Consider the following 27,179-nt stretch of genomic DNA (forward strand, 5'->3'; position numbering starts at 1 on the left):
GCTGACAAGCCCAAAAAATGGTGTTTGTGACTGGCAGGGACTGGGCGTCCCGTTTCTTTGCTTGAGGCAAAGCCGAAATGTGCAACCTACCCTGCTGGTGCCACGCTGCCCCACAAGCCTTCCTTAACTGTACTGAGCAGCGGTGGCAGCTTCCAGTGAGATCTTGTTCGCTCCGTGAGAAGTCATGAGATTTAGGTAGTGGAGGGGTGCCACCTTTTGGACATCTTCCACTTGAAACAGCTGCCTGTCAGGGACCGTGCTGAGGAGGGCTGCACTGAGGAGCAATGGTGGGAGCCTCCCCCTCCCCCTGCTCCTGATATCTTCCCAGGAGCAGAAGGAGAAGTATAGATTTGGAACAGTGGTTTGCAGAGGGACATAGTTCAGAAGGCAGAAGCTGGGAAATACTGGATGGGGAGCAGCTAGAAGAAGAAGAAACTCTGGGAGAGATAGGGTTAACAGATTCACAGTCTCTGGACAGCATTCAACACCCCCCGCCCCTTCTCCAAAGTCAGGGAGAGCGCAGAAAGTGTCACAACAGAAAGAACAGAGGATACAAGCTCAGATTACAAAATGAAGGAGTGGCGTAGATTAATAGGGATGGAAGAAGGGGTGGTCCTTAACTGGGAGCACCGTCATTCCTAGGAGATGGGTTCTTTGTTCTCTAGCTATGATTATTAAAGTTTCTAACTGGTAAGAAGACTCATTTTCCTTTGTTCTGCTCATCCGCTGCCATGGGGTGGGGGGAGCTGATTCCCTGAAGCCTGACACTGCCTCACCCTGACTCATGGGCAGGCTGACCCTGTGATTGGGAGAGCACCTTTGAACTGATCATGGTCTAATCATCATCATCATTATCATCATTTAAGAATTTTGGGAATCTCTGTCTCTTGGCAGCATGGAGCCAGCATGTTGTAGTGGTTAAGAGCGGTGGACTCGTAATCTGGTGAACCGGGTTCGCTTCCCCACTCCTCCACATGCAGCTGCTGGGTGACCTTGGGCTAGTCACACTTCTGTGAATTCCCTCAGCCTCACTCACCTCACAGAGTGTTTGTTGTGGAGGAGGAAGGGAAAGGAGATTGTTAGCTGCTTTGATACTCCTTAAGGGGAGTGAAAGGCAGGATATCGAGTCCAAACTCTTCTTCTTCTTGGCGTGGAATCAGAGCATTATTGCTAAGAGGGCAGTATAAGGCAACTTAAATACTGAGTGGGGAAAGCATGTGCCCTTCTGCCTACAAGTCAGAACTGAAGCCAGCATGATAATGATAGCAACTGGGTCAAAAGCGATGGCACAATAAGGTCTTTATGAAGATGATGCTTCTTTGAAGTGAGGCTAAGAATATTCCTTTGAAAAACTTAGGATCCTTCACTTATATTCCATGCATAATGTATCAAATAAGTTGTCACTGATGATGTTAAGTAAGAAAGGGAATGTAGATGAAAATGAAAACGCTTGAATCATTCCGTAAAAAGAGTCACTGAAACTATTGCTTGAGCACCAATCCAGCAACCTAATGTGAGAGCGGAGAAAACCTCAAAGTTCCCAAAGTTACGCCAAGGCCTCTAAAAAAAAAGCCTGGCATAAAGACATCTGAGCACACTTGCATTCTGCACTGTTGATTATGGGAAATATATCATTTTTTCCCTCCTAACTCATTTCCCAGAAGGAGTTAAACCAACAACCACCAAATACACCGTTTCTAGCAATTGAGAGTTTGAACATACTCAGAAACCTTCACTGCTAATAAGTGTTGGAAATGTAAAGAAACAGAGGCTACGTTTTATCATATGTGGTGGGAATGCAAGATGCTTTTAAAAAATTGGGAAATGATCTATAATGAAATGAAAAATATGTTCAGAATAACCTTTGTTAAAAAACCAGAAGCCTTTCTATTAGGTATTGTAGGAGCGGAGATCCCAAAAGACCAGAAAGAATTGTTTATGTATGCTACGACAGCCGCCCAGATATTGTTAGTCCAAAGATGGAAAGAGGAAGCAGTCCTGACCAAAAAAGATTGGCAACCAATTTAATGGACTATGCTGAAATGGCAAAACTAACTGGAAAACTCAGAAATCAAGATGACAAGAAATTTAGAGATAGTACAGGATATTTGGGAGGGGGGAATTTGGAGTAGAAATGATATGCAGTTGAAAAGAATTTAAGGAACTGGTGTGGGGAGGAGTCACAGGATTTGGAGAATCCCATTTTATGGATTTGATATTGTTTTGTGTATATTTTTCTTAGTTTGTTGTAATTGTTTTTTGTTTAAAACCTAATTAAAAAATAATAATAATAAATAATAAAAAGAAACCTGCCCTGCTGAAAACCTAGGGAGAACCGTTGTTTTTTGCAAGACTCCTTGATACTGTCTCTGCTCTCCCCGCACCCAGCAGCTTATAGGAATGAGAGTGCCATTCCCACCATTTCTGGAGGGGACAAATTTGCCACACCCCTCCTCCTCTAGAAGAGGAAAGGTGGCATCTCCCTAGGGGAGAATGTTATGGCCTGATGGGTGATTTCGCCCAACGGGAAGAGGTGGTGACAGGCTATTTAAGCTTGCTCCTCCCCCGCTCCCTTCCCTCTTTTTTATTCGGCATTTATTTATTTAATAAATATAACCTATTTATCCACACTTGGTTGTCTTGACTCTTCTTCCTGGTGTGCTGGCAAAGGGGACAGAGAGAGAGGGGAGAAACTGAGGTGATTATATGAGTTTTTCTAAGCTTTGGCAAATTCTTGGGGAAAACTCAAACCTATCCCCAGAATTCTATTAAATAAAGAAAAAGGCTCGGAAAGACCCAGCCCAACCCAAATTAAAATGGGCAGGTTTTGAACTATTTTATCAACTAAAAAGTCATAATAAATAAAAAGAGGCTTGCAGGTTTCTGAGGGGGGGAAAAGGTAAGAATCAAACGTAATCTAAGCATCATGCCTTTGTCAAAGTCCAGTCACTGTACCAACAATACTTATGGCATTATTGTGTGACAAAGCTTAAAAGAGGCATTTTGTGGGGCTTGGCAGAGCTTTACACTTGACCGATCCCAATATTTCCTTCCCTTTTGGGCACTGATTGTGCAGAAAGATACTGCTGCTAATACTATTCTTGAAAAGATGAACATTCCCTTCAATATCCCTGAAGAACGGTACTGCCATTGCTAGCCGAAACTCCTTTGTAATGTCTTTCAATATGATTTCAGATCAAGATCAGGTATTGTGCAGCTTGGACAACAATTAATTCACTTACCCAAGCAAACTATTTCTGCTAAGCAATTCAGCAAAGCACACAATACAAATAGCAGACGGTAGAAGTATTGAGAATTTAACAATGCACAGATAAACAGAATAGGCACTGGCCACTTAAATTAAAAATGTCATCATAACTGAGCACCACTCAAGGGAAAATATTAATCCAAGCTCTAAGAATCAGTGAAAGAATATTGCTTGTTCAACCTGTTGATAATCAAAAATAGTTAAATAATAAACTATGAAGCATTCATTGATGAAGCAAAATATAGGTAAAGGTAAAGGGACCCCTGACCATTTGGTCCAGTTGTAATATACGGGCTGACAAACAAAAGTAGGATCTAGCAAGCAAAATACGAAAAGGTTCTAATTATTGCATATATTAAGGTCATATTTATTCCCTATGTCTTATGGTGTCCCCGTGAGCATCAACAATGCACAAATATCTGCAAATTTTAATTGGATGCATCACATTTGAATCACTCTTTGAAAGGGTATTGTCTCCCATCTTCTTAGGTGGGGCAGGAGAAGGGAACTCCTTATAAATGCAACAAATATCTACTAGCCCTTGTTTCACCAAATAGGATGAAGGTTACTAATAAGGAGTTTTTTGTGTTATGGCAAAAAGAATAATGTCCTCTGCATTTGGGTATTTGTAACTTGAGTAAGGTGCTCTGATCTGCTAACAGGCCATCTGGCAAGCTAAGAGATTAGCAGCATAAACACAAGAACAATTTCTCATGCATTCTTCTGTTCCTATGTTAGAACTCCATCACTGCTTTTCTTGCTAAGTTTGTCCTGGGATCTGGCTGCTATAATGGGTTGGATGAGAGCAAATAAACTGAAACTGAATCCTGGTAAGAGATGCTGCAGCTTGGTGGTGTCTGGATCTTGGAAATATGAGAATGACTTGCTCTTGACAGGGTTTCAGGTACATAATCTGGGGGTGCTCTCTAATACGACCACAACACTTGTCCACAGTGACCCACCCTCTGATAACCTCCCATCCTGGCTTACTAGGTTGCATTCAACATAGGGCTGCACTTGCAGATGTCTTAGAAACTGCAGCTGGTGCAAAAAAAAAAATTATAATAATTTTATAAAAATTAATTCCCCAGCCACTCTGGGCAGCTTCCAACAAAAGATTAAAAATACATTAAAACATCAGTCATTAAAAACTTCCCTAAACAGGGCTGCCTTCAGATGTCTTCTAAAAATCAGATAGCTGTTTATTTCCTTGACATCTGATGGGAGGGTATTTCACAGGGCGGCTGCCACTACCAAGCAGGCCCTCTGCCTGGTTCCCTGTAACCTCACGTCTCGCTGTGAGGGAACCACCAGAAGGCCCTCAGAGCTGGACCTCAGTGTCCGGGCTGAACAATAGGGGTGGAGACGCTCCTTCAGGTATACTGGGCCGAGGCCGTTTAGGGCTTTAAAAGTCAGCACCAACACTTTGAATTGTTCTCAGAAACATTTGTTGTTGTTGTTTAGTCGTGTCCGACTCTTCGTGACCCCATGGACCAGAGAATGACAGGCACCTCTGTCCTCCACTGCCTCCCGCAGTTTGGTCAAACTCATGCTGATAACCTTGAAAACACTATCCAACCATCTCGTCCTCTGTCGCCCCCTTCTCCTTGTGCCCTCCATCTTTCCCAACATCAGGGTCTTCTCCAGGGAGTCTTCTTTTCTCATGAGGTGGCCAAACTACTGGAGCCTCAGCTTCACAATCTGTCCTTCCAGTGAGCACTCAGGGCTGATTTCCTTCAGAATGGAGAGGTTTGATCTTCTTGCAGTCCATGGGACTCTCAAGAGCCTCCTCCAGCACCATAATTCAAAAGCATCAATTCTTCGGCGATCAGCCTTCTTTATGCTCCAGCTCTCACTTCCATACATCACTACTGGGAAAACCATAGCTTTAACTATACGAACCTTTGTTGGCAAGGTGATGTCTCTACTTCTCAAGATGCTGTCTAGGCCTGTCATTGCCCTTCTCCCAAGAAGCAGGCGTCTTTTAATTTCGTGGCTGCTGTCACCATCTGCAGTGATCATGGAGCTCAAGAAAGTAAAATCTCTCACTGCCTCCATTTCTTCCCCTTCTATTTGCCAGGAGGTGATGGGACCAGTGGCCATGATCTTCGTTTTTCTGATGTTGAGCTTCAGACCATATTTTGCGCTCTCCTCTTTCACCCTCATTAAAAGGTTCTTTAATTCCTCCTCACTTTCTGCCATCAAGGTTGTGTCATCTGAATATCTGAGGTTGTTGATATTTCTTCCGGCAAGCTTAATTCCGGCTAGGGATTCATCCAGCCCAGCCTTTCGCATGATGAATTCCTTGTCGTACTCCTTTCCCAATTTTGAACCAATCAGTTGTTCCATATCCAGTTCTAACTGTAGCTTCTTGTCCCACATAGAGATTTCTCAGGAGACAGATGAGGTGATCAGGCACTCCCATTTCTTTAAGAACTTGCCATAGTTTGCCGTGGTCGACACAGTCAAAGGCTTTTGCATAGTCAATGAAGCAGAAGTAGATGTCTTTCTGGAACTCTGTTTGCAATTTGGTCTCTGGTTCCTCTGCCTCTTCTAAATCCAGCTTGCACTTCTGGGAGTTCTCGGTCCACATACTGCTTGAGCCTTCCTTGTAGAATTTTAAGCATAACCTTGCTAGCGTGTGAAATGAGTGCAATTGTGCGGTAGTTGGAGCATTCTTTGGCACTGCCCTTCTTTGGGATTGGGATGTAGACTGATCTTCTCCAAGCTTCTGGCCACTGCTGAGTTTTCCAAACTTGCTGGCATATTGAGTGTAGCACCTTAACAGCATCATCTTTTAAAATTTTAAAATTCTCAGAAACATACTGGGAGCCAATGCAGGTCTCTCAGGACCGGTGTTATATGGTCTCGGCGGCCGCTCCCAGTCACCAGTCTAGCTCCCAGTCACCAGTCTAGCTGCCGCATTCTGGATTAGTTGTAGTTTCTGGGTCACCTTCAAAGGTAGCCCCACATAGAGTGTGTTGCATTAGTCCAAGCGGGAGATAACCAGAGCATGCACCACTCTGGTGAGACAGTCTGTGGGCAGGTAGAATCTCAGCCTGTGTACCAGATGGAGCTGGTAGACAGCTGCCCTGGACACAGAATTGACCTGTGCCTCCATGGACAGCTGTGAGTCCAAAATGACTCCCAGACTGCGTACCTGCTCCCTCAGGGGCACAGTTGCCCCATTCGGAACCAGTCCCCCACACCTGCCCGTCCCCTGTCCCCCAAAAACTGTACTTCTGTCTTGTCAGGATTCAGCCTCAATCTGTTAGTGATGTCACCGACCAAAACAATGAGGTGTTGGTCCTTCAAGTTTCTCACTGGCTACCAAATAGTTTCTGGTCTGAATTCATGATTCCACAAATGACATATAAAGCCCCAAGGGGCTTGGGAACTATACATGAGTGAGCACATCTCTCTATATATTTTCCTGCTTGTGAGCAGAGATGTTCTGGGGAGGACCTGCCAATGGAAAATGCACGCTGGGTGTTAACGTGTGGGTAGGCCTTTTCCACCATGGTACCCCAGTATCAGCATCTTTAAAAGCATCTTTGTATCCTGGGTAAAAAAGCAGAGACATCACCTTGCCAACAAAGGTCTGTATAGTTAAAGCTTTGGTTTTCCCAGTAGTGATGCATGGAAGTGAGAGCTGGACCATAAAGAAGGCTGATCACCAAAGAATTAATGCTTTTGAATTATGGTGCTGGAGGAGACTCTTGAGAGTCCCGTGGACTGCAATAAGATCAAACCTATCCATTTTGAAGGAAATCAGCCCTGAGTGCTCACTGGAAGGACAGATCCTGAAGCTGAGGCTCCAATACTTTGGCCACCTCATGAGAAGAGAAGACCCTGATGTTGGAAAAGATGGAGGGCACAAGGAGAAGGGGACGACAGAGGATGAGATGGTTGGACGGTGTTCTCGAAGCTACCAGCATGAGTTTGACCAAACTGCGGGAGGCAGTGGAAGACAGGAGTGCCTGAAGTGCTCTGGTCCATGGGGTCATGAAGAGTCGGACACAACTCAACTAAACAACAACAACAACCCCAGTGCCCCCCAAATGTGGCTGACACCCATGCTACCGAAATCCAGGTGCCAGGTGAAACTTGGGCATTGGTGCTGTGTTTGATATTGCTGATCCTGTTTTATTGTATTTTCTCTGCAGTATTTGTTTTTAAAGAACTGAGATGTTGTCATTTTTTTTATTTTATTGGGTTGCACCCAGGATACAAATAGCCTAAATAAATAAATACATGTTCTTCAGCACCTATGAAAGGTCAGACAGTCTGGTATTGTTAAGAATTGCAATAAGCTAGGTTTATTTTAAGGGCTACAGTAGAAGGAGCCAACTAGCAGCTCTCAGAGGCTACATCTTTTTTGAAATATTTCAAAATCATATTCCTTGTCATGAAACCCATAGTAAGACACAGGCAATGGGACCTTTAAGCCTTCCCCCTTTCAGTGTGAAAAGCAAGACCGTAAGTCTTCCCCTTATTTAACAGCAATTAGAAGATGAGGTGCAAAAAATTGCATGTGAGAAAATAATATTCTTTGTGACAATGCAGCATCGCAGGGGCAATTTTCAGAAGTGCCAGGAGTTGGGGATGAGGGGAGCCACTGCTGCTGTAGGGGGAAAGCAGCAAGTGGGAGAAAGATAAACCCACCCCAGCTGCTTCTCAACTGAAAATAATGCCACTCCCCGCAAAATGGTTTTCCGAAAGAAAGAAAGAAAGAAAGAAAGAGCCATCAGATTTTCTTTATATGCAGTTTCATGTGTTGGGTAATTTCACCCAGACAGCATCTCTGCTGCTGTTCTAACTAGAGAAGTCTGGGAGGGAGTTAGTTAAAAAGAATTTTGCCTGAGTCTTGGAGTTAGCAGTTGGCATGCAGAATAAGGCTTTGGCTGTTGTTCACACTGAGGAGGAGAGTATTGACAGGCCCTTTGCTCATATCTTGTCTCGTACGTAAATCATTGTTGCAGATCTAGAGTTTCTGGCCCTTTGAACCCTGGTTCCATTTAAAATATGGATCTTGTTAAAATGTACGTAATTTTCAGCCAAGGTGCTGCACGGTGAAGAAGAGGAAGAAGAGTTTGGATTTGATATCCCACCTTTCACTCCCTTTAAGGAGTCTCAATGCGGCTAACATTCTCCTTTCCATTCCTCCCTGACAACAAACACTCTGTGAGGTGAGTGGGGCTGAGAGACTTCAAAGAAGTGTGACTGGCCCAAGGTCACCCAGCAGCTGCATGTGGAGGAGCAGAGACTCGAACCTGGTTCTCCAGATTACGAGACTACCGCTCTTAACCACTACACCACACTGGTGCTCTTTTTCTAAAAAAAAAAAATTTAGGGATACTCTCTTTTTTGACTCAAGAATATCACCATTTTATAGTTCAAATCAGGGGAAATAAATATAGTAAATGGACAAAAGTACAAAGATTCACAAAATGTTTAGGGGTATGCGTACGCGAGTCCCCCCCCCCCCACCAGAAAAAAGCACTGGTGCTACACAATAGATCTTATTGTTGAAAGAGAGGACTAGGTAGGTAAAGGTAAAGGACCCCTGGACGGTTAAGTCCAGTCAAAGGTGACTATGGGGTTGCGGAGCTCATCTCGCTTTCAGGCCGAGGGAGCCGGCATTTGACCACAGACAGCTTTCTGGGTCATGTGGCCAGCATGACTAAACCGCTTTTGGCACAACAGAACACCATAATGGAAACCAGAGCACATGAAAACGCTGTTTACCTTCCCGCCACAGTGGTACCTATTTATCTACTTGCGCTGGCGTGCTTTCAAACTGCTAGGTTGGCAGGAGCTGGGACACAGCAATGGGAGCTCACTCGGTCGTGGAGTTTCGAATAGAGGGCTACAGAGTCATGGATTGGTTAGAATCATGGGAGGAACCAACTGGGGAACCACCCAGGAAAGAAAGCTCAAAACCCAGGGAGAAGTGGTAGTGGGAAACATCTGAAAGGCACCAGCCTGATGAAGGCTGCTGTAAAGCTCCAGGGATCTCTGGGGAACTTTTGACTTGACTTTCCTGAGATTTTTTTATCCATGTATTTCTTTCTATTCAAGAATACATCTACACTATTTCTAAACTGGAAAGCAATCTTTGTTCTGTTATAACTTTGAGTGTAAAATTTATACTATTAAGTACTACCATGATCTTTCAGATTGCGGAGAATCACAGCTGGTAGGCTATGGGACTTCCACCCTGTTACTAACGAGTCCTCTATTTTCTGAACGTGGGCCCTGAACATGAGCGAAGGAGCTTTCAGAAGCAGATCAAAGGGCAGCAAAGCTGAAGGAATAAAAGAAGAAACTGCGTGTGAAACTATAACAAACTTTAAATGAGTGCAGAAACGGCAAGAAATATTTCCATTGTCGTTGCAGGTGTGAAATTACCTGGTCTTGGTCTGGATCCTGGCAGTCCAATATAATCTCTGTAAAACAGAAAGCATATTGATAAAAAAAATTTCCAACAATCTTTGTATTAGAAACTCAATGTGGTATTTTGGGTCTGGTCAGTTTCTGGGTCAGAAGTTGCTACAGAGAGGAGGGCCTTCTCGGTAGTGGCACCTGCCCTGTGGAACCACCAAAAAAGCAAATTTGCTGGGATGTTATTTTGTGAAGCTTTTTTAAAAAAATACATGACAAACCTTGATGGTTTTGGCCTTTGCAAGCAAAGATTTCAGAGGTGCCCATGCAATCTTAAGTTCTGGTAAGGACATCCAGTGTGATTTCCACATTCTGGAAAATATTTCCTAATTTTGAACATTTCTACGTTCTGCGGTATTGTACAGTCACAGCTTTGGAGAACTCAAGATTAAAGCTGGCCAAAGATTTTACACTGCAAGCTTACCTTGCGTTAGTCTGTCTTTCAGAAGCGCTGAAGCTTCGTTTTATAATACCTGTAATGAAAGCACAATTGATATATTATTAATGCTGGAAATATTTTCAGATGCCAGAAATAGATTCAGTCTCCCAACATTTTTATCCTATCATAGCAACTTTTAAAAGAAACTGGTAATAAAAGATAGCTCTAAAAATAAAGTGAACCAATATGTATGCAGTGCATAATGATTCACACAGATTCTAAATATCACATTTTAATCAGGCTAGTGAACCGTAAGAAAATTCTACTAGCTTGCCAAAACAGCTGTGTGCAAACCTACTAAATTGCCTTCATTATAAAATGCATTTCTACCCCACATTTTCAGAAGGACTTTTCAGGCAATAAATGCCTATTTCTTTCCGTCAGTGTCTAAAGAGTCTACTGCAATTTTTACACAGCAATCACTTCTTGTAATCTGTTTATTATTTTTGTAACATTGATACTCAAATAGCACAATATATTCTGTTTCTTTTTTATGTCCCCAAAGGAGCTGTCTCTTGGTGTCTGTCTTGTCACTGGTAGAATTAATGTTAAAGTAACTGTATAATGTTAATGCCCTCTCCTCTATTATATCATCAATTATTTTTTGAAATTTTGATTCTTTTCATAACCATCATTCGATTTATCAAGTACCCACTTTCTTAGTTTAAAACAATTAAAGCAATTATCATCTTTGGGTATTACCTCTCTCCATTATTTCCATATGATAACATTCTGTTGTCTTCTACTAAAGCCGCAAACTTTGCTAATTTATAGAATTTCCAGCCATAATCTTCCAAAAAATTAATTAAAATTCAGATTTCTAAATGCAGCAGCTACTGCCAAGTATAGAACAGGCATCTTGGAAAAGAAATACAGGATCACAAGTGGAGATAAACTTGGGAAACAGAAATAGACATTTTCTGCGTGTTACTTCGAACACATCTTATTGTAAGACTATTGCAAGAGGCTTTTGACGTCCTGGAGGCCTTAAAGAAAACACCCAGGAATTATCATCTCATTGTTGAAAATGTGCAAAACCACAAGAGCCAATCAGATGCATGTATGGTAGAACTGCCTTCATATTAGAAATCCAGGTGTTATATCCATGAGTGGAGCTGGAGGGCGCTATCCTGCTCTCCTCCTGCAGTTATCAGATAGTTCTTACAAATTCTCAGTTCCTCTGATTTCCTATTTCCCCTCCCAGGTTTCCATTTATTTATTTATTACTTTAATATCAAACATTTCCTGCATGGAGTTGAAGGTGATGTACTTAGTTCTCCCCCATCCCATTTTAACTGCACAACAACCCTGAGGGGTAGGTTAGGCTAAGTGAGTGGTCTAAGGTCACCCACCAAGCTTCATTACTGAGTGGGGATTAGACCCCTGTTTCCCAGGTCCTAATCCAACATGTATGGAAGTGAGAGCTGGACCATAAAGAAGGCTGATCGCCGAAGAATTGATGCTTTTGAATTCTGGTGCTGGAGGAGACTCTTGAGAGTCCCATGGACTGCAAGAAGATCCAACCTATCCATTCTTAAGGAAATCAGCCCTGAGTGCTCACTGGAAGGACAGATCGTGAAGCAGAGGCTCCAATACTTTGGCCACCTCATGAGAAAAGAAGACTCCCTGGAAAAGACCCTGATGTTGGGAAAGATGGAGGGCACAAGGAGAAGGGGACGACAGAGGACAAGATGGTTGGATAGTGTTCTTGAAGCTACCAGCATGAGTTTGACCAAACTGCAGGAGGCAGTGGAAGACATGAGTGCCTGGCGTGCTCTGGTCCATGGGATCACAAAGAGTCAGACACGACTAAACGACTAAACAACAACAACAATCCAACATTCTAGCCACTACACCATTCTGGCTCTGCATTAGGACAACATTCTACATCATTTAGTTGTTGTTGCAGCATCATCAAACCATTCTTAAAGTCTAACAACTTCCCAATTTCTCTTACAGTGTGCAATTGGAATAACCTTTATATGAAAAATGGTACCAATACAATGCCAGGTGCAGAAAATAGCAGAGAAATAAAAACAAACTAGCAGCCTCCTGCCTGGTGTGACTTGGGAATTCTAATAAACCAAAAGATCACTACAGTTTTGAAACCGGCATTTAGAAGCAGTGCAGTTGTGAAAGTTTTAGTCCAACCCATCTTGATTCAAAATGGCATCCAAACCTAGATGGAGACCTCTGCTCCTTGATCTAAGGAACGATCATGTAAAACTATGTTTTGGTATCTTAATATATGTCCAAATGCGTAGAGAACAAACACCTTCCCAAAATATAGTGGATACAAACAAGGATCAGCAAGGTAAAGGTAAAGGTAAAGGTAAAGGTAAAGGTAAAGGACAGTTAAGTCCAGTCGCAAATGTCTCTGGGGTTGCGGCGCTCATCTCACTTCACTGGCCAAGGGAGCCGATGTTTGTCCACAGTTTTTCCAGGTCATGTGGCCAACATGACTAAGCTGCTTCTGGTGAAACCAGATCAGTGCACGGAGATGCTGTTTACCTTCCTACTTGCACTTTTTGGCGTGCTTTCTAACTGCTAGGTTGGCAGGAGCTGGGACCAAGCAACGGGAGCTCACCCTGTCAAAGGGATTCGAACCACCGACCTTCCGATTGGCAAACCCAAGGCTCAGTGGTTTAGACCACAGCACCACCCGCGTCCCTTAGGATCAGCAAAGGTACCTTAAATTTATCAAGTGAAAGGGCTTGCCTAACTGGAGCAGTATCAGAAAACCAACACTGACAAGCTGTATCCCAAAATGAGAAGCAGTTGCAACCCAGCAAGGTAAGTAAATCAAATTAAGTTTTAAGCAGAGACCTAATCACAGATCTGGGTAGCCAAACATAATATGGAATGGATAACAGGGATGGGGAACCTGTGGCACAGAAGATATTGGTGGACTAGAACTCCCATCATCCATGACCACTTGCTGTTTCTGGGGCTGATGGGAGTTGGAATCCAAGGACAACTCGAGGGCAGGAGGAGACACAAGGATTGTACAGGCCCTCTTAAATTACGCTTTTGAAGCAGAGTCCAAATATTCTTGCGTGGGACCGGGTACACCCTTAACTACATTGAAACCCCATAAATCAGTTTTCAGTTGTTTCAAAACAAGTGAGTCTGGTATGAATAATTTTGTCCACATTCTTCTGATCTGTTCTCATTATATAGACTTTGCTCAGCTGTCTTTAAAACCTAGCTTCAGTGCGAATTAGAAGGTTCTGATGTGATAGACCGGCCAGAAAGAATACACCATCACAATAGTATGATAACTAACACCTTCAGAGAATCAAGAGAACAGAAGTTCACCTCCATGTTCACAGGTTTTATTTAATGAATTCAGGGCAAGGCGCTTGATCTCATTTGTGTCCTATTGGCTGCTCTCCAAGGTAATCTAGGGCACATTGAATAAAAACAATTTCACAGCACACTCTGAGAAAAAGAGAGACGAGCTAACGAGAGAGAAAAATGTATCTAAAACATTTATTGTCTGGAAAGCTTCACAGTTGATTGTCAAGAGTTGCACTACTCAAAGCAGAGACACTTAGATTTAGCAATTCTTTCCCTTGGCAAATAGAAGGGGGAAGCATTATTTTTTTTCATTCTTAACTGTTCTATTTGCACTCGTTAGTTCTTTTATCGTATCATAAACACAAACAATAAACAACAGCCCCACTTTTCTTCTCCCAGAGGCAGGCACAAATTGTTCCAAGCACTTGAGTATAATCCATAAAATGTGAATAAGTTACTATTAAATTAGGCAGGGTGGGGAGACATATTATTTACACTTGAGCTCGAATTTAGTTTTGTCTGGAACCATTTTGTAACCTAGACCAAGTGGTCAGAAATTAACGAGAGGCTGGAAATGGGACAAAAATGCTTCTGGATCTATACTGGACCATGCCAGCAGACATTGTGCCCTTCCAAGATGGAATGGGACTTGCCCACCGGCCCACCGGGACCTAGAAGTCAGATGTGTGTGAAATCAAGTTTTAGATCTAGCATCTAGTATCTAGTAGACCTACAAGTAAAAAGTACATTTTCTTACAGTGATCACAAGTTGGTTTGGGGGTGGGGATATTGGACCATCATAAGACTGTGTGTGTTCCTTTTCCCATCCCTTAACCCCAAATTTCATTTCAAAGGAGGAGAAGGCACATTGAAACTTGCAAAGAGGAATGCATATTTTTATGGGCTAATCATGTAACATTTAGTTTAGTGCTATTAGTGTGGCCGATACTGTGGTAAATACAGAAATTGCACTGCTTGCTATCCATTAAACTTGCAGTATGTTATGAAAAACTATCAAAGGGATCCATATGTGATTGTTTCATTAGATGTTTCCATATAATACTCGTCAGAGTTATTTGTATCTACTCCTGTTGGACTTCGGCAAACTTAAATAGACTGACCCATATTTACCCCCTAGTTTTGTAATTGTTATATAATGGAAATCAGCAAAACCATATTTATTTTAAAAAGTCAAAAAAGGACAGACTTGCAATCTAAACAAAACTTAAGTGACAGTTTGACAAGAGAGTATAAAGGAGGAAGGTTTTTTAATTGCCGAAAACAGAAGGAAATGACAGGAGGCCATAAAAATCACCCAGTCCTACCACAACAAACTCTTAGACAATAGCATACAGTACCTAGTGGGATCCATCAATACGTCAGCGTTCATGTAAAACGTAATCTAAAATGTGTGATTCTTCTATAATTATTTTCTGAGCCCTGCAGCGCTACAGTTCTAGAAATGTTGACTAGACCTTATTATTTTTGTTAATGTGAGCGAAGTCTCAAGCAAAGAGATAGGTGGCATTCAAATAATGTTTTTTAAAAAAACAACAACACCGACAACACTATACTGTATAGATCAATGTGGCAATTAAAAGTGCATAAGCAAACACTTTATCTGCCACAACAGGTATTAGATCCACTTGATCAGACCTGATGTAAGAGAGAAAGCTGATTGCCTAAAAGGGAGCTGATGCTTTCTAAAACATTAATACAAAGGTGTAAAGACACAGAAGAAGGCTTTAAAGGCAGTCTATTATTTCTAATTTGGACAGTTAAATTGCCATAAGTATAAATATTTTCTGTATCTAAGAGAGTGGGGAGATTAATTCATATTAATACATCTGAAAAATGTCATTCTGAAAGGAAATTAGTGGGGAGGGGGTCCCCACAAACGTTAGCTTTAAGTATTCCTCATTGACATTTATATTCATGTGAACATTTTACCAAAGAATGAAACTCCACAAGACCATAATCATCCTAAATTTTTCATATAATGTCTATATTCACATGTTGTTTCTTTCTACACATTTTTTAGCCTTTTTCTTCTTTTTTTCTTTGCATCACTTTATTTCTTTATAATTGAAACATTTTCGGAAATGAAAGTCTATAATCATATTGCAGACCATAGAATCTGGCTTCCATCACTGAACCCACTGCCTGCCTCAGAACTTCAGCTTTCATTTTAAAAAGCGAAACACACTTTTTCTATCCTTCCTATCTGGGTAAAAAAAACATTAAATACGTAGGCTCAGAAGCCCAAGGTAATCTACATGATTCTAAGACCAAGGCTTGGGATTGTTTCTACATGACTTTCCGCTAACCAAGTCTTATTGCTTATTATTCACATACTTCCACTTATGACTCACACATACCTGTGTCAATACATGCTCAGATCCATAAGAAAAATGTTGGTGATTAGAACTCTTGCTTAAAGGAACTTACCAAACGCTGATTCTTTAAGAGGACTTGAACTAGAACTGCTGGAATTATCTGATACATCCAGTTCATCATCTAATTCTGAGAAGACATCTGTACATAAAAGCGGAAACAAACCTTTCTATCCAACTCTAGTCAATCATTTTATTTGCATATCACCTTTCCAAAATCAAAGCCGTGCTCAAGGTGGCTTGCAACATATAAAAAATGACATAACTACAAACATAACAAAAGTAGTCATAAGCAATAAACAAAACATCAAAAAGTACACTACCAAACTGAACAATTTCCACAGAAATAAGAAGACCCAGAATAAACATATAAAAAATAAGAGCAACAACACCCCCCCCCCACCAAAACCACAACCACCCGAAAATAACCCAGCATGGTGGAAGTACTAAAAATGCTCGTTTTGCTCATTCATCACTACCTTTTTCTGAGTTTTCTAAAGTGCAGTTATCATCCGACAAGGTTAAATCGCAGGTTTTCTCTTCATCTTTTCCAGAAGCTAGATGGAAGTTTTCAGTCAAAAGATCTGTATTTTCAGAAAATTCGCTTTTTAAACTGGCTGCTCCACTGCTACTGCTGCTAAGGCTTGATTTCTCATAATGTTCCTACAAAAGAGAACAGAAACAGTTTCCTTTGACCGTGTGGCTTCCAGAAGTACAACCTGGGTACAGTGTTCAAACAACACAATAAATTTCCCTCAGTTTCTTTTAAGAACCATTAGAAACTCTGCTAGCATATAATTGTATACAAAAATGGCTGGCTCAAAACAGGTTTCAGATACGCTATATGATCTTGATTACTGACTTTAATCTGTAAGCGAATTAATTCAGCAGATAATCTTGCTGCGTAAAAGCACCTGATTTAGAGAGGTTAAGTTGTTTTTTGATCGATTTCAAATATGAAATATGTGCATTAGCAGATTGCTTCTGATTTGATGCTTCTTGAGCTCCTTTTGTTGGATTTTCACAGAAATAGCCTCAGCACTTTAGATCCAACTAAGTAGAGGAACATTTGCTCTTTGTGTGTTCTAAGCCAATGACACTCCCCACTAACAGAGAGAACTAGAGTTGCAAATGAAGCTTTCACAGTCCCGAGCAATGTTAAATAGAGGGGAACACTTTAGTGTCTGCACACATGGTATTTCCTCTCTTCAAGCTTGGAGAGCCAGTTAGCCATATTAGATATGTGGATGCATGCTTGGAAGCCTGATAACATTATACGACACACCAGTGACAAGCATGAGAGCGGGCCAATGCACTCCTAGGTAAAGGTAAAGGGACCCCTGACCATTAGGTCCAGTCGTGGCCGACTCTGGGGTTGCGGCACTCATCTCGCTTTATTGGCCAAGGGAGCCAGCGTACAGCTTCCGGGTCATGGGGCCAGCATGACTCAGCCGCTTCTGGCGAACCAGAGCAGTGCACGAAAACACCATTTACCTTTCTGGCGGAGCAGTACCTATTTATCTACTTGCACTTTGATGTGCTTTTGAACTGCTAGGTTGGCAAGAGCTGGGACCGAGCAACAGGAGCTCACCCCGTCACGAGGATTTGAACCGCCAACCTTCTGATCGGCAAGTCCTAGGCTCTGTGGTTTAACCCATAGCGCCACATTAATGCACTCCTACATACACAGTATTTCCGCACGTCCAGTTGGGCAGATTGGTCCAACGGTCCCTTGCATTCAGATAACGCTCTATTATATGTGACAATGTAATTGAAGGCATTTGCTTACCTGAGATAATACAGCAAGCTGGTGGTGACATGTGACTGCATTTCGATTGGCCTCCATGAAATATCTCTGGGTCCGCCTCCTCTCGCGTTCCAGTTTCCTCTCCAAGACAAGCTGGGAGGTTGATAAGCCGTCTAAATACTTCATCATCACATTTGGTATCAAGGAACTGACCTCAACAATGTCAGGGCGACTCTCTGCATCCGGGGTCAAGCACCTATTGGGGTGGGGGGAATCCATTATTTAAACAATCTATGATGGTGACTTGGTCACCTGTGCATTCTGCAGTCTGTGTTTTTTTTAAAAAAATCTAAATAAACATTTTGTTTATTCGCCGCTGTAAAGCTCTTAAGGATGTTGCTTATTTCTTTGTTTTGTACAGATTTCTTTTTGTGCTGTGAATTCAGGAATAATTTTCATTTTAGGAATGCCCATAAAAATAATCACCAGGCTCATTTAAAAATGATCTCTCATAATTAAATCCACTATCGTGTTTCCATTTTTGCACTTTTAAAGCTCATTCCTATCTTCTTCTGTGTTGCTATCTGTTTATATCTTACGTTAGAACGATGTCAATTGTCAGCAAAGTGATTATTGTGATAACCCAAATGGCATCTCTAGCTAGCAAATTACACTGTCACACCAAGTAAGTAAATATTAACGGAATCAGCTGATTACATGCTTCTTTTAATACCACCACTTAAGATCACTGCAGATACTACAGCCTGTGCTCTGTTTAAATAAGTATATGAACTTTAGACCTCTTCTCGCTAACTCCCAGTCATGTGACCCTCTCTGCTTGTATCAGATTTCCTTCCTCTTTCATACTTGCTCACCTTCCATCCAACTCTTCCCCTCATTACTGTGAACTTCTGTTGCTTCTTTCTTAGGCCCCTTTTCCCATTACAACAAAATCCCCCTTGTAACATCAGAGCAACTCTGCCAAAGGCAGACAGGAGAACCTTGCTCATATAGGTAGATAAGAGCAAAAATGCAGCATGGAAAAGATCAGGTCCTTTGCTTGTGCTAACAGCCAAAGTTTGATCAAGTGCCAATAGCTAAAGGTAAAGGACCCCTGGACGGTTAAGTCCAGTCAAAGGTGACCATGGGGTTGTGGCGTTCATCTCGCTTTCAGGCCAAGGGAGCCAGCATTTGTCCACAGACAGCTTTCCAAGTCATGGGGCCAGCATGACTAAATCACTTCTGGAACAATGTGACATAAGCCAGAGTGCATGGAAATGCCATTTACCTTCCCAACCCAACAGTACCTACTGGCGTGCTTTCGAACCGCTAGGTTGGCAGAAGCTTGGACAGAGCAACGGGAGCTCACTCCATCGCAGGGATTCGAACCACCGACCTTCCGATCAGCAAGCCCAAGAGGCTCAGTGGTTTAGACCACAGCACCACCCGCGTCCCTCAAGTTCCAATAATAATAATAATAATAATAATAGTAATAATAATATATTTATACCCCGCCCATCCAGCCGGCTTTCCCCAGCCACTCTGGGCAGCTCACAACAGGATAAAAATACAATAAAACATCAAACATTAAAAACTTCCCTAAACAGGACTGCAGTCAGATAGTTGTTTATTTCCTTGACATCTGATGGGAGGGTGTTCCACAGGATGGGTACCACTACCAAGAAGGCCCTCTGCCTGGTTCCCTGTAACCTCACTTCTCACAGTGAGGGAACCACCAAAAGGCCCTGGACCTCAGTGCCTGGGCAGACCGATGGGGTTGGAGACGTTCCTTCTGGGCTGAGGCCGTTTAGGGCTTTAAAGGTCAGCACCAACACTTTGAATTGTGCTCAGAAATGTACCGGGAGCCAATGTAGGTCTTTCAAGACTGGTGTTATATGGTCTCAACGGTTCTTGAGACAAAACTAATTATCGATACAAGTAATTCTTCATGTTAGTCCAATGAAGCAGGGAGTCTGTAGCGGCCAGGGGACAGGCTGGGGAAGTGAGGTAAAGATGCATCAAGCTGTCAGGGAACCGGGATGTGAGGCGTGGGAGATTCAGGGTGAGTAGCCAGAGGTCCAGCTCTGAAGCCATACTTAGATTGACATCATTTACACTTAGGAATGTTCCCCACTGTGATCAAGATGCTGAATTCCATTTAGAAAAAATGACCATTCAGGACCATCAAGAGAATGAGGATGCACACTGGAATAGCCAGGGGCTGATTTAATTTACATTCTTATATTATACAAATTAATGGAGAATAAAGCTCTCAATGACTCCTAGTCATGAAGGACATATACTATCTCCATGATTGGAGGCACCATGACTCTAAATACTAGTTTCTGGGGCAAAACAGCAAAAGAGAGGTTATTTCTGTATTTCCTGCTTGTGGACAGGGAATACGTTTGGACAGGAAATACCATATATTTGGTTACACTAGGAAGCAAGGTGCTGCACCGATTGGCCTTCGGTCTAATCCAGCAGGACTTAACCCAGCATGTAAGGAACATATCTGACACAATTCTTCCCTTGAAGGTTCAGTTTTAAACAGAAGCTGGGTAATCACTCAGCGGAAGGTGAACAGAAATCACACAAAAACATCAGAAAGCGTATTTTTCTTCTTTGTATATCATTATGTTATGAACTTTTTTGTAATCATAATTTGGAGATTTGTACTGATGATAATCAACGTGCATTCATGGAAAGCAATTCCAATTAGCTAGTTCCACCACGTCCACCCCCCAAAATTTTCCTGAGCACACCTGGGCTTCACACTATATGGTATGAATTTTTTATGCTTCTCTGTATACTGGGTGCAGTTCAACTGTGCATGAAGTCTACACCCTGGGGGGAAAACAAGACATGCCATCAGAGATGCAGGAATGCTTCTCCATTTTTTTAAAATTTGTGTATTTATTTCAATAAAACAGCTGGAAGGACCCTTGCTTTGAATGGGTGACAGCAAAGGAGAGAGCATCACATACTTAATTCAAGCTGTCCCCTAGGTATCAACAGAGAAGCATTGTTGTTGTTGTTTAGTCGTGCCCGACTCTTCATGACTCCATGGACCAGAGAATGCCAGGCACTCATAGAGAAGCATAAGTAAAGGTAAAGGTACCCCTGCCCCCTAGAGAAGCATACAGGCACCCATATACTTAAGGTGATTTTTAAGCAGTTTTCATGACAGAGTAAATATGATAGGATTCCCTTGAAAAAGACCTATCTGAAATCCATCGAGAACTTTCTAATCCCTTGTTTTCTTTTCTCCGTGGAAAAACAGATGGGGGCAGGAGTCCCAATCCAAATTAGGGGCCACACAGCCGCTTTTACCAAAAGAGAGGAAAAAAATAATCAAACATGCATTCCTGCATCTTCAGAGTCACAGCAAGGCTGGCCTGGAGTTTTCTCAACAACAATGGCAATAACAAATGGTGCAGGAGCAGAAGGAATGTACCTGATATACCAAAGAATTGCCTTCTATTCAAAACCAAATAAAAAAATTCCTTCCAGTAGCACCTTAGAGACCAATTAAGTTTGTCATTGGCATGAGCTTTTGTGTGCATGGACACTTCTTCAGATACACTGAAACAGAAGTCACCAGACTCTTATATATAGTGAGAGGGTGGGGAGGGGTATTACTCAGAAGGCTGGTGGGAATGGGTGATTGGCTGATAGGTGTGGTAAACCTGTTGACGACTGTTAATGACTGCAATTGGTCTTACAGGAAAAAGCAAGGGGTGAGATGGCAAAAAATAGCTTTATCATGTATTTAGCAGAGACATCACCTTGCCGACAAAGGTCAGTTTAGTTAAAGCTATGGTTTTCCCAGTAGTAATATTTGGAAGTGAGAGCTGGACCATAAAGAAGGCTGATCGCCGAAGAACTGATGCTTTTGAATTATGGTGCTGGAGGAGACTCTTGAGAGTCCCATGGACTGCAAGAAGATCAAACCTCTCCATTCTTAAGGAAATCAGCCCTGAGTGCTCACTGGAAGGACAGATCCTGAAGCTGAGGCTCCAATACTTTGGCCACCTCATGAGAAGAGAAGACTCCCTGATGTTGGGGAAGATGGAGGGCACAAGGAGAAGGGGACGACAGAGAACGAGATGGTTGGACAGTGTTCTCGAAGCTACCAGCATGAGTTTGACCAAACTGCGGGAGGCAGTGGAAGACAGGAGTGGCTGGCGTGCTCTGGTCCATGGGGTCACAAAGAGTCGGACACGACTAAACAACAACAACATCATGTATTCTATTCAATTTTAGCGAGTATGATGGAAGACTCGGTCCTGGGGCAGCATAAACACCAGCCAAATTACAGCATGAGATTCATCTTATAGACAAATAAAGAATAACAAAATATTGCAGCGTCTCTTCCGCCCTCCTAACTGGAATGTTTCTGTTTAGAGTTAGAGCCAGTCATTCATTCCCTCCAAGCAGGACATCTCACCAAATTTTCCATTTTTATTTTCCAGTGGTTTTTTATTTGTTTTTTAAATCCTACTTGTACAAAACTTGGGGTTTCCTTAAGCACATTGATCCCTCCCCTCTTGCTTCTCAGGACTTCTGCTTTGACTTCAATCCAGTCTGTACTCACCACCTGTTACTGGAGAGGTTAATGTCAGGGGGTACCAGACATGTAGCCAACAATACACAGCTCTAACTGTGTTCCACTGTGCACAACAAGCTTTATTCCTATTGTTATGTATTAAGATTAGTGGCAGTTCTCACTCAGGGCCACCAGTATGTAAATGAAGGATTGAAAACTGTCGCTCCTGATTGGTTAGCTAGTTGTGAGTTGTTACTGTTTCAAGTTACTTAGTATTATATAGAGCAGCTAACTAGGTTGCAGTCAGTCTGATTCCAGGAGCAGTTCTAACTGCTGCAATAAAGAGCTGTGAATCCAACAGAGCTGTGTCCTTCGTCCATCTTTTCCACTATTCAACACCTATCTAAACTGGCTTTTTTGTTGCTTTGTACATTCAGAAACTTCACAAGGAATTACAGGCATTACGCAATTCCACCCCACCCACGCACCTACTTCGACTGGCAATATTTTCAGTGGCTTCTCACATTTTTAAATTGTACTATTAGCTCTGTAGCCACATATTCTCTTTACACTTTGAGTAAAAGGACCTTTTCCACAAGACACTTACTTTTTAATGACCGATGAAACCTTTTCAGAATAGGCACCCTCTGGGATTGGCTCATAGGCAGATTCAACTATCTGCAAAATGAATACTTTGCTTACAACAGGAGGAAAATATCATGTTATGGATAAACTAGGTTTCAATCTGCCCCTTTAACAACATGGCACACAATCAACCTCTCTTCACAATGCCCTTGTGGCACATATATAAAATGAATTTGACTCATATGCATGTATCACACTCAAAAATATACAAAGCAATTTCCATGCAGAAAGTTCATCCAAAAGTCACCACAAACTAATGATGATTCTGCCTTTAATCATATATTTTTAAGCTGTTAAGTCAATTTATATGTCCACAGATAGAAAAGCAGGGTACAACTAATAAATCAAATCTGGTCAATCAGGAATTTCATGACGGAGACCCACCAATTTCTCTACTGAGTATCTTTGATTTTCAGTAAAATTTATTCTTTATAGAAACTTATTAAGAACTTGCTTGATTCTGAAGCCCCTGAAATTTGCAGAGTCTTTTTGCTAGTCTAGACTTTGAGGGATAGTAAATACAAAAAAAGAAAAAAGTGAACACATTATAAAGTTCAGTAATAGTAACTGATGTGATTGCTTAATGTGAAGTGTGTCTCAGTTTAAGGAGATGGATGTGGGGAGACAAGAAAGACATAATAAGACCTATTTGTGAATACAGTGGTACCTCAGGTTAAGTACTTAATTCATTCCGGAGGTCCGTTCTTAACCTGAAACTGTTCTTAACCTGAAGCACCACTTTAGCTAATGGGGCCTCCTGCTGCTGCCGCGCCACCGGAGCCCAATTTCTGTTCTCATCCTGAAGCAAAGTTCTTAACCGGAAGCACTATTTCTGGGTTAGTGGAGTCTTTAACCTGAAGCGTATGTAACCTGAAGTGTATGTAACCTGAGGTACCACTGTATAATGTGTCAGAGTCAGGGCAGGGCAGCAGAAAGATCCATCACAACCTTAATCCAACACTAGGAGTTAGGCTCACTCCCTAGTCTATACCACTACAGCAACCATCAGAGCAACTTCTCTGGTACTGCTGCAATGTCCATGTGCGATGAGGAAACGCTGCATAAAGAACATTTTTATTTCAAAAGGAGGAAGGAAGGGGCATTCATAAAAGTGCATGAACACGCAAAGGTAAATGGCTTCAACTAGCAAACCTGCATACTTTAGTTGCTAAGGAGAGCATGTTGGTGCTGTAAAATGGAGGGTTGAGAGTTGCCATCTGGTAAAGGACGCATCCTGCAGCCCAGACATCAGCCTTCTCGCCATACGGCTCGCTCTTCACAACTTCAGGGCTAGGCAAATAAAAGCAAAATTCAAAAAATCCATAACGGAGATAGAACAGGTCACAATATTATTTTCAGGGAAGAGGCTACTACCTGCCGCACAACTGCATCTTTAGGGAAAATACTAAACAATTCAGAGTTTGCAGAAGGTATTGTTCGCACATCAAAATGTTTATGAATGCTTACAACACAAAACGTGATAACTGCTTCTACTTACATGTTCATATCTGTCTAAACAGATGCAACCCCCCCCCCAAATCCCTATTTTTTTAATTATCCAGATGGTATTGCAATATTAAATAAATTGGACTACGCTACAATTTCCTTACATGTGTAACACATAGCCATGATTCACCCCACTAATCCTTCCTCTAGTCTGCCCACTTTACTACTCTCTCAGCAAATCTCTACCATGAACATAGATTAAATAACTTCCAGGAGACTAATTATCCAAGTCCAAATTTACTCACTAAGAGGTCCTGCCAACCTAGCAGTTCGAAAGCACGAAGTGCAAGTAGATAAATAGGTACCGCTCCGGCGGGAAGGTAAATGGCGTTTCTGTGTGCTGCTCTGGTTGGCCAGAAGCAGCTATGTCATGCTGGCCATGTGACCCGGAAGCTGTACGCCGGCTCCCTCGGCCAATAAACCCTAGAGTCAGTCACGACTGGACCTAATGGTCAGGGGTCCCTTTACCTTTAAGAGGTCTTTATTCCTATTTGCAGGAAATACTGCCTTAACTTCATGAAAGGTGTTGGAACTGATGATCTTTAGATGCATTCCCCTTCTGTATTTATTGCTTTCCAAAAAAGCAAATCAATTATTTTTTCCTCCCCCTCCCATCTTTGGCCAAGCTAATGTAATTTAGTCAACTGAAGCCTTAAATCAGTCATTCTTTTCCACCAGCCAAACCCTTTTAAAATCAAATAATGCATGATTTATGTTCAACCCTCCTCCCTAAAATCTTTTTTATCAGAATTATTCACATAATTCACATTTCATCTACTTCACTCACCATTTAAAAAACAGTTTGAAAATTGACAAAGTTCTCATTGATGCCTGTCATGTGCCCATCTCACAAATTCTAAGGGTTTTTCCCCCCTCCCTTCTCCTTCTCCTCCCCCACCCATACAAAAGGTTCAGGGAAGCAAGCTAATTAAGGATGGTACTGCTATGATCTGTGCTTGGCAAACTGAAGAGATACAGCTGGCTTTGTTTTCCATAAGGAACATATGGCAGTGAAGTTATATGAAATGTACCCTTACAAAAACAAGCCGAGGGGGGAGCCGGAAGCGACCAACTAAGAAAGATATTTAACAGTGAAAAAATGTTCAGGTCTCCGAAAATTCTTCTGGAAGCTGAGCTGAGCATGGTGTCCTGAGAGGTACTGGAACAGACACACAATAACGTCAGTCCCTCCTCCCTTTGAAAAATAAAATCTAGCGTTTAACCAGTGGCGTAGCACGGGTTGCCAGTGCCTTGGGCCGTGCAGAGAGGGGGTGGGAGAGAAATGGATGGAGTACACATGTGCATTCAACTGCTTAAGGCAGAGGCCTTCAACTTTTTTGAGTTCATGGCTCCCTTGACCAACTACATTCTTTCTGCGGCACCCCTGTGGGACTCTGGAGCCGTTATGTCACGCCTTGCCTGCGGAACTGGCAGCCTCTCACCCTTTTTTGAGCACGCTCCCTTGTGGAGTGTTCCCATCAGCCTCCTTTCCTTGGGAGCTGCTGCTGCCCCTGGTCTCTGAGCTGCCCCCCGTCTCCTTCCCAAAGAGAGGTGCCTCCTCACACTGCCCCACAGTGGCCTGGGACTTCTGTCCATTTCCAACTACAAGGGCTGGCAGGCTGGGCTTGCTTGCTTGCTTGCTTGCTTGCTTGCTTGCTTGCTCCAAGGCCGCTTCAGCTCCTGGCAACCAGCACCCCCTGGCCAGCCCCAGAGGCACCATTAACCTGGGCAGCTTGTAGCCAGGGCTGTTGCAACAAACAGCTGTGCAAGCCAGTGGCGTAGCGTGGGTTGTCAGCACCCGGGGCAAGGCAAGTAATTTGCACCCCCTAACCCCTAACCTGCCGCCGCTGCCAGCTTCTTCTTGCTGCTGGTGTGGTTCTCTCCCGCGCTCAGCGCTGCACTGGGCGGCCGCTGCACTGTCCCTCCCCCAGATAGTCCCTCGCTCTCTCTCCGCACCACACGCCTGGCACCCACCCCCTCCACAGTGGGCGGCGACCCGGCGGCTGGGATCGGATTCGCACAGCCAGCACTGCAGTGAGAGAGAGTGAGTGAGCCAGGTAGGGGCAGAGAGCTGCGAGTGCAAGCGTGCGCCCCCCAGATGTTGTGCCCGGTGTGGCTGGGCCCCCCTGCACCCCCCACGCTACGCCACTCGTGCAAGCCTTTGGGAGGCAGAGACACGAGAGGACATCAGAGGAGGGAGGGCAGGAAACAGGGACAGAGGCCAGTGTTGTCTGCAGCACCCCTGACCATCATTCAAGGCACCTCAGTGTGCCATGGCACACTGGTTGAAAGCCACTGGCCTGAGGCATCTGCATCACTCAGGAGATTGCAGTCGCAGAGATAAGAAAAGAAGAGTCGTTCCATTGTCTGGAGAGGTCACTTCCTGGTTCACATGGAGAAGCCGTTTTCAACGCAGCCCAACGATGGAAGTCTGTGGCTGTTTTGAGGCAGCATCAGGTGTCAAAATTTTGCACCCTGGACAACCGCTCCTGTGGTGCCGTCCCCCCCCCCCAACACACACACAGTACACCACTGCAGCAATAACTGAAACTTGTGAGGAAGGGATAGAAATAAAGGGAAACATGGTAGTCTTGCAGAGTGGGATCTGCATGGTGGACTGAATTTAGTAATAGATTTCTGCACTACAGTAAAATGGCTTTAGCCAAGAAGCATGTGATTAACATATGAATTAGGTGTTGGATATTTAAGTCAATTGGATTTTACAAACGCTATATTCAGGTAATTGCAATATTTGCTTTTAAGCTTTCAGCCCAGCACCTTGTATTCAAGCAGGAAGATTCCCACTTCACTAGTATTCTGGTGAAGATAGATTAGCATATCCTTTGCTAAACAAATAGTTACAGCAAGAACAAAGCCAGATTAGTTGG

General features: G+C 42.8%; 1 protein-coding gene across 5 annotated transcripts in view; it reads right to left on the minus strand.

The window, feature by feature from the left end:
* NEK10 (NIMA related kinase 10) overlaps positions 1-27,179 on the minus strand; it is a 107,988-nt gene that overhangs the window by 25,402 nt on the left and 55,407 nt on the right. For 3 of the 5 annotated variants that reach the window (XM_083705575.1, XM_083705574.1, XM_083705578.1), the window contains exons 24-31: positions 23,946-24,075; positions 22,748-22,818; positions 17,634-17,847; positions 16,324-16,507; positions 15,900-15,986; positions 10,137-10,185; positions 9,680-9,717; positions 9,435-9,575 (exon numbers count right to left, since the gene is read on the minus strand). In XM_083705575.1, coding sequence (XP_083561701.1) covers positions 9,435-9,575; positions 9,680-9,717; positions 10,137-10,185; positions 15,900-15,986; positions 16,324-16,507; positions 17,634-17,847; positions 22,748-22,818; positions 23,946-24,075 — 914 coding nt within the window. The remainder of the gene's footprint in view (positions 1-9,434; positions 9,576-9,679; positions 9,718-10,136; positions 10,186-15,899; positions 15,987-16,323; positions 16,508-17,633; positions 17,848-22,747; positions 22,819-23,945; positions 24,076-27,179) is intronic. The other 2 variants (XM_083705577.1, XM_083705576.1) reach the window with 1 other exon arrangement.

The sequence above is a fragment of the Podarcis gaigeae genome, assembly GCF_964106915.1.
Source record: "Podarcis gaigeae genome assembly, chromosome: 12".
Taxonomy (NCBI): Eukaryota; Metazoa; Chordata; class Lepidosauria; order Squamata; family Lacertidae; genus Podarcis; species Podarcis gaigeae.